Below are 8,932 nucleotides of genomic sequence, written 5' to 3' on the forward strand. Positions count from 1 at the left end.
ATCCCTTCCCCTCTCACTACTAAACCCTTCCCCTCTCACTACTAAACCCTTCACCCTCTCGCTACGAAACCCCTCACCCTCTCGCTAATAAAACCCTTACCCTCTCGCTAATAAAACCCTTACCCTCTCGCTAATAAAACCCTCACCCCTTTACTATAACTATATCCTGTACCCATATCCCTTAACTATTCCTTCCCTCTTTTACCTACTTCACTACTACCTTTATATCCTTTTCCTCTTATTATTCCTATCCCATTTTACTTCTGTCCTTATGTCTAATAATATCCCTTCCTCTATAAATCCTTATAACTTTAATTCTTCCTATAATCCTTACTACCATCCTCTTACATTATAATTAATACCCTCCTTCCTATACTAATCCCCTTTCCTACTATTTTACTATTATATCCCGTACCTCCTACTTATTTTCTCTATCCGACTTATCTATCTAACCTCCTTACCTACTATCCTTCTAATTTCACTACTCCACTATCTTAAACTCTACCGACCTATTTATCCTACTCTGAACCTTCTTCCCCATTTGAAATTCTTATATATCGTCCTATCCCTATTACCCTTGTATATATATCTCCATCCATATACCTTCGAATTTAATCCTCCTCCTAATATATATCCCTTTCTCTCCGATCTCTGTTCACTTATATATCTTCCCCTACTGCCCTTTCCAAATATTTATTTTATTATCCTACTCTACCCTACGCCGATATCTTACTACATCTTAATATAACCCTACCCTCTTACCCCGTTATAATCCTAACCCCTTATACTACAATATCCCTACCCCCTCTCTCTCCCTCTCTATTAAAACCCTTACCCCTCGATTTAACTAATAACCTCCTCCTGTTCGCTACTACTATTCTACCTCCTATCCTATTTATATTTATCGAATATCTATTTACTTCCTACCTTATTATACTCCTCCGTTTATATATCTATATATATATCCTTATTCTTAATACTAATAACATACCCCGGAAACATGGAACCCTACCCCCTTACGCCGCTATAACCCTGACCCCTTAAATTTATCACTACCCTCTCGCCTAAACTCCATATTATCGGAAACTCTAATATCGATAACCCTAACCACGATATGTAAATTCTATCTCTTTGGTCTCCTCGGGAAATCTCGTACTGAAATATACATCTCCAATCCTAACCGATCTACCTATATATATACCTGCCATATCTTTGCAATCTCACGAAAACCCATACTCTTGATACATCCGACGCAACCAAACATACTCATGCGCTAACCGGGAATGCCTGGTGTCCACGGACTGCGCTAAATATGCTCGTACGGCGTCTAAATCCGTCACGCGGATATTGGCACTCTTCATCCGCTGGCGCCACCATTCGTACCCTCCCTGTCGCCCATCGGCCCATTGCCAATGGATTAACATCGCCATCATCGGATACAAAAACTGCCGGTATTCACATTGCTGCCCGGCCTCCCAACCGGGACAAATCGACTGCGGCATACCACACGAATAACAACAATAAAATCCTCCTGCTATATACTGTATCGAATCCCGAATCGCCCGCACCCATCGTCGACACTCTGCACTCTCGCCCGCGGGGCAACTCCACAAATCATGCTGGACATCATCCCGCTGCGCCTGCACGCATAACCAACATCGGTGGTTCCACTGCCGTGCCTCCTGCGCTAAAAACTCCTCGTCCGATAACTGCTGCGCTTGCAACGTCCGCACTCGCTCCGAAATCGCCGTCTGCACCATCTCCTGCTGATGGTACCGATGCTGCGCCTCAATGGGGACCCCGGCGTCCGACGCGCTGCTCGGGATGCTCGTATGGGGATCATCCATCTCGGTATCACTGTCCCTATCATCGGTCTCGGCCGCCTCCCAATCGGGGTCACATTGATCACACCGTTGCTCGACGAACCCGAACTGCCGGTCGTGGTCGCCGCACTGCTCGCGGGTATCTCCATCGATCTCCCCATCCAAATAACCATCCAACACCGCTCGACGACACTGATGATCACTGGCCATGTACTGCCGGACTAACTCGAACCCGCTTTGCTCGCGGGGCGTGTTCTGGTCAAACCATGCCGGGACCTCGTCAAACCCTTCCGGCTGGATGATAATGGCTTCACTGGGGAATTGATCCCGTCCGGCACGGCCACTTTCTTGTGCGTAATCCAACAACGACCGGGGAAACCCGATGTGAATGATGCATCGAATATCGGGAATATCCACGCCCATCCCTAATGCACTCGTGGCTGCAATCACCCCATTCGCCGTACGTCGGAACTGTTCCAATATCCCTAACTTACTGTCCTGGTCGCTGTAATATGCGGCACATCCTAATATCTGGGCCGCCTGCGTCACAATATTCCGGGTGCTGCCGTACACAATCACTCGTCCGGGCCGCGCGCGCCGTACGCGGTCACGAATGAACTGTTGGATACTGGGCTGCTCGATCCATTGCGTCTGGGATCGAAATGCCGATGCAATCACGGGCCGGTACACCCGGTATGCCACATGGTGACGGCTGGTTCGCTCGCGGTGGATACTGATGTCCTCCCGCTCCACTTGCATTCGCTTGAACAACCGGGTCTCCTCGCATGGGGGCAATGTCGCGGTCAAAAACACCATCTGCACGCCACACTGATGCAATCGACCTAATTGCTGTAACCGTGGGCGAAACGTCGTGGACTCGCTCAACATCATATGGCATTCATCGATAACAATCCGGTCCAACCGCATCAACTCGCGCTGGCGGTTCAAAAACGACTGGAACCCGTCCGTGAACACGGACTCGGGCGTGACGAACACAATGGCCGCATGATCGGGATGTCGATGGCTGGCCCACTCGACACATGGAATGCCGGCGGCCTGGCATCGCTGTTGCAAATCCGCCCGTAATGCCGTCAATGGCACTACTACAACGGTCAATCCGCCGCGCTGGGCCACCCACGCGGGCAACATAAACAACATACTTTTCCCACCGCCCGTGGGCATTACCACGACCACCCGGGAATGGCCCGCTTGAATCGACCGGATGGCGGCCCCCTGCACCCCGCGGAACTGTATCGTGGGCTGTCCGGTCATCCGCTGCAACGCCTCGGTCATATTGGTCTGCTCCACCAAATGCTGACGCTCGTCCCGCATTATAACCCCCTCGTCCTTCCACCGGGGCTGTGGCCGCTTACCCAATACGTGGCTCGGGATATCCTTGATGTTAAACCCTAAAAAATCATGCCAATGCACGCTGCTCGTCCGAAACCCGGCCTGCCGACCCGCTGTGGTCCCCTGCTGCTGGCTCATCATGCGTCCATACACCATCTCCGCTACGTGGGTCGTGTGCGCGGCTTGTAAATCGGCAATATGTCGGATCCATTGCTCGTCGTCCATGGCATCCTCGTTCTCCTCGTCGTCGGCTATAACCTCGGTTCCATCCTCGCGGACGTTGTGTGGGAACGGTTTGGCATTGCTGAAATACCGCCGGCTAATGGCAATGGCAATGTCCCGGTATGCGGCCAACGTCAATCCATGGTGTAACCGTATCTTACTTTCCCGGACCATCACATCCGTTACCCGCGCCGGCGTCCACTCCCGTCCACTACCGGCATCCACCCCCCACATCTTGGTGGCATGCGTGTCGGGAACGGCGTCTAAATGGCATGCCTCTTCATGGTATGCCTGCAACATCTCGACAAATGGCAACACTAACCATAAATACCACACCACCAACTCGCCCACTTCGCGGGGCACGTACCGATGAATCACCTTGGCATCCCCGCTGGCGTAAAACCCCTTGTGGTACCGGGTGATAAATGCCACCAATCCATCTTCAATAAACACATTGCGGTGTCCACCGGCGGCACTGTTGCGGTGACGGATACTCAATAACTCGGGGCCACGCGGGGGCTGCCCACTGGTGATATGCGAAACAATGGCTAACTTCTCCTTGAACTCATTGACGAACCCGAAAAACCGTTGAATCGCATCAATACTGAACCGATTGGTCCTGGCTTCCATAAACCACTGCTGCAATGGATGCTCCTCCCGTACCCGGTCCACCATCCACCGGGATCCATCGACGGGCCACGGCGTACGCTCGTCCTGCAAAAAACTCCACCCGGCCTTGGGTTGGTTGAAATCGTCGGCTATACGATCCCATGGGATGACGGGAATCTGGTCGGGTGGGCACCGCAAAATCTGGTTGACCATCAATTGTCGTGCGCTGGCCGTCAACCCATGAATGAACCCGCGGAATGCCCCCATGGTGAACCGCATCGTTTTGTACGACAATTCGTCCCCGTTGCCCCAACCGATATGCCCGACGGACGGGGTATTGTAATGGACCTTTAACCCATATCGGCGTAAATCCATCATCCATTCCATCGGACCGGCGGTACCGTGCACCATAAACCCGGTGACCATGATACGAATCCATTCGCGCCATGTCTTGGTGCCTTCTCGTGCCTGCTGGGTGAATGCAACGGGTGGTGGGGAACTGTTGGGCAAACTACCAAATGCGGGCGAACTGGATACTTCGGGCGTTGTGGCTCGGGTCTGGGGCGGACTGCGGCTATCCCGTTGATGTGAAAATATATAATCGACTGGACTGGGGTCATCCCACTCCCCCACTAACTTATTCTCCCCAACCTGTAATAACTCACGCGCATCCGGGTCTAACAAAAACGACTGATGCACAACGACGAACCGGGACACCTTGATTACGCTGGACAAAATCTGGGGGTAACTGTGGGGATCCTTCCATGGTCGACCGGTGTCATGGTCACTCACACCTAACACGGCCAATGCACACACCAACGCTAACTCGTACTCGGTCGATCGAATGCGCTGGTTTAACAATTCAATCATAAATTCCATACAATCGGCTTCCACGGGTTGTAATACGTCCGGGTTCGGGTCGGTACCGTCGGTGGGGATCGGCTCGGCCCGGTCCTTATAACACTCGGCGGAATGCCATAATGCGTCCCACGCCTTGCGTTGCCGTTTACTGAACCGGTACACCGGACTGTTCCAATCATGCTGAACTTGGGTGCGGGCGAAAAACATCAAAATGCGGCGCCATGGGTCGACATGGCGCTCCAACTCATCGTCCGTATTCATATATACCTGCAATGGCTTCGATGGGATCTTCTCTATGTCGGTACGGGCGGCTTCGATCCGTAACAAATGTCCTGTCCGTTTGGTGATACTCTGGCTTTTGCTGGCAACACGTAATATGGTATCCCAAATCACCCGTGTGGTACCCTCGTCACCCTCCGCATCTTCCGTCGGGCTTTCAATGCATATCCGTAATTCCCTGGGGTTACGCCCGCGTAAATATACCGCCCATCCCGTTCGGTCCAACCATGGATTGGCTTCGTCGATGGCGCCGGGCTGGATCTCGCTTTCTAACTGCATTTTCCGTGTAAACACCTCGCGTAACCGCTCCACGGCTTCGGCGACTTGCGTGGCCTGGGGTGGCGGTGCTTCGGGCTCGTACTGGGGACCGGGATGGCGTATGTGGATATAATGCGACCCTAACCCACGGGGAAAAAACCGCTGGCACACGACTCGCTTGGCTCGCTCCTCTTGGTTCTGCTTGCCTGCGGCGACCTCGGATGGTCGTGGCTTGCCCCCATGGCCGTACGCGGAAAACCGATGCTCCCTCGACCAATGCACTCGCAAACTGTCGCGACTGCGGTAAATCTGCTGGCAAAATTGGCACTGTAACCCATCTTGGTAAATGGGCAATACCGGAACGGGACGGTTTACGCTCGTGGGGAACCAACTGGTCTCTTCCTTGACGCTATCCCATTCATCGGCATGTCGGATAATATCCACTACCTGTTCTGCAACACCTTTGCGGACGCGGTGCTTGCCCTTGGGGTTGGTCAAATGACGGACTATCTCCTTGGGCTTCACTCCATGCTCGCACTGGCGACAAATGGCAACTCCCCACTGCTTATTGCAAATAAAATACCGGTCGGCAATGGTGGGTTCTGCCGGTTCACTCATACTAACCATGGATATATATCTCACAATGCGGATTGTCCACTGAATGTATGCTGGTGAAACCCTAACGCTGGGAACTGCTCGGATGTTGATAAAATTGAAACTGGGAACTGATCGGAACCCCTGAAATCCTCGACTGGGTTTTCAAACGAATCGAACCAATAATGCGTGTGTGATGAATCGCGCGGTGATGGGTGTTGGGGTTTCATGATATTGGTGATGGCGCGGCCGACCGTACCCCATCAAAATAATTCCCCAACTTTGAATCCCTGTAACAACCTCTCCAAAACGTTGCTTTGCCTGGTAACTCGGGATAATAAACAATTGACTGTTCAATTGGAATTGGTAAAAATTTGAACGGAAAAAAACCACGGGAACGTAACTGTAATGGCACCCTGAAACTAACTGTAATCTGCCCCCTCGGGAAACCCTAACCCTATATAAAAAAATGCTGACTAAACTGTAACGAGCCTCATTACAGTTCACCCCATGGGATAGCCACTTTTTTTAACTATTTTTTTTTTTTACCTTTCTTATATTTTCCTATTCAAAATATCTTAACTTATTATTATTTTTTTTTTAATTTTTTTTTAATATACTTCTTTTTTTTTATAATTATATATATTTTTTTCTTTTTTTTTTTTTTTTTTATTTTTAAAAAAAAAAAAAAATTTTTTTATTTATTATATTATTTATTTATAATTTTTTATTATTATATTTTTTTTATTTTATTTTTTTATTTTTTTTTTTTTATTTTTTTATTTTTTTTTATTTTTTTTTTTTATTATTTTTTTTTTATTTTATTTTATATAATATTATATTATTTAAAATAAATATAAAATAATATATAATATTAAAAATTTTAAAAATAAAAATAAAAAAAAAAAAAAAAAAAAAAAAAAAAAAAAGCCCTATTCTCGACTACTAATAATATAACCCGGAAACATCGAGCCCTAACCCTTATAAATCATTAAAACCCTGACCCTTCCTATACCCTATGCTTACGTGTCTATAATATACTATAATAATATTATAAAACCTCCTCCGACTAGCTATTACTACTACCGATTATATAAAAATTATTGTGAAAAATCGCCCTATTTTTTATGAATAATGCTAATTCTATAAACCGAAAACATCGATCCCTAACCCCTTGAAATAATTGAAACCCTGACCCCTACGCTTCACTTATACTTCGATATATACAATACCTCTAATAATATTAAGCCACGTCCTACTACTACCGATTATATGGCCTATAATATAAAATACTAGCCTTCGTTTTCACTAATAATGCTAATTTTAAAACGAAAACCTCGAACCCTACCCCTTTATCTATTACACCTTACCTATGATATCTCTATATTATAATAACTATCTAATGCTATCCTGATACTTTGGTATATCTTATATAACCCCTATTACCTTATTTTAAACCTAGTAAATCGCTCCCTACCCCTCTATCCGTACGGGGGCATATATACCTTATACGGGCCGAAAACAACCTTTACGGGCTAAATCCTATTACTAATGCTAATAACCCTACGTTATACACGATATAATAATACTAAATATATATATCTAATAAAAATGTCAATAATTCAAATTTTCCTAATGCCTATTTCAAAATATATATCGTAACTTCGTCTAATGTCTTAATGACATATTTTCTCACTAAGCCCTTATAATCTATATTTTACCTTACAAAAATCCTAAAAAAATGAAATGTCTGACTCGCTAGTTAAATTACCTATATATTGGTCTATACCCCCCCTTACGCTTATGCTTTATGCCTATACTACCCCCCTTACCCTTATGCTTCATACCTAAACCACCCCCCTTATAATGCTATACCCCCTAACTTACCTATAATAACCTATCTATTTCACCTTACCTCTCTTCGGCTATACTACCCCCCCCTCACCCCTACGCTTTATGCCTATACCACCCCCCCTCACCCTTACGCCCCCCGAACTTACCTATAATAACCTATCTATTACACCTCACCTCTCTCACTATACTTCACCTACCTATCTATTAAACTTCACCCTCTTATTATTAAAACCCTACCCCTAATATCATTTAAAACCCTTACCCCTTTCACTAATACTAACCCTCACCCTTTTATTAATACTAACCCTTACCGCTCTCACTAATATAACCCTCACCCTTTTATTAATACTAACCCTTACCGCTCTCACTAATATAACCCTTACCCCTTTCACTAATACTAACCCTCACCCTTTTATTACTATAATACTAGCTAATATATCTTATCTCTCTACCTATACTTTCTAACCTACGTCCGAATAAATGGCCCTTTCCTATATATAATAACCCTAACCCTAGCTTTCTAACGGACCTCGGAATTCATGGCTTCTCTACCTACTCCTATTATACCTATCGTACCCTACCCTATTTCTACGGCCCTCACAATTTATTGCTATTTCTACCTACTCTAATTACACCTATCATAAAATAACCTAATATTAACCTTCTACGGGCCGAATCCTACTCGCTATTATAATAAATATACGATATATACGATATAATAATGCTAAATATATATATCTACTAAAAATGTCAATAATTCAAATTTTTCTAATGCCTATTTCAAAATATATATCGTAACTTCGTGTAATGTCTTAATGATATATTTTCTAACTAAGCCCTTATAATCTAAATTTTACCTTCTAAAAAATCCTAAAAAAAATGAAATATCTGGCTAGCCAGTTGGATTACCTAAACATTGGTCTATACCCCCCTCACCCTTATGCTTCATGCCTAAACCACCCCCCTCACCCTTATGCTTCATGCCTATACCACCCCCCTTACAATGCTACCCCCCATACCTCACCTATACTAACCTGTCTATTACACCTCACCTCTCTATACTACCCCCCGCACCCTTATGC

The 8,932-nt window shown here is 46.0% G+C and overlaps 1 protein-coding gene across 1 annotated transcript; it reads left to right on the top strand.

Moving 5' to 3' along the window:
* Nucleotides 1–1,769: 1,769 nt before the first annotated feature.
* Nucleotides 1,770–2,048, top strand: N7446_008931 (uncharacterized protein; the record flags this gene model as incomplete). Its single annotated transcript, XM_058517676.1, has 1 exon — nucleotides 1,770–2,048. The coding sequence occupies one exon, from the start codon at nucleotides 1,770–1,772 to the stop codon at nucleotides 2,046–2,048; it is 279 nt and encodes a 92-aa protein (XP_058368464.1).
* Nucleotides 2,049–8,932: the final 6,884 nt, after the last annotated feature.

This window comes from Penicillium canescens (genome assembly GCF_028828765.1).
Source record: "Penicillium canescens strain IBT 15451 chromosome Unknown utg000006l_segment0_segment0, whole genome shotgun sequence".
Lineage (NCBI taxonomy): Eukaryota > Fungi > Ascomycota > Eurotiomycetes > Eurotiales > Aspergillaceae > Penicillium > Penicillium canescens.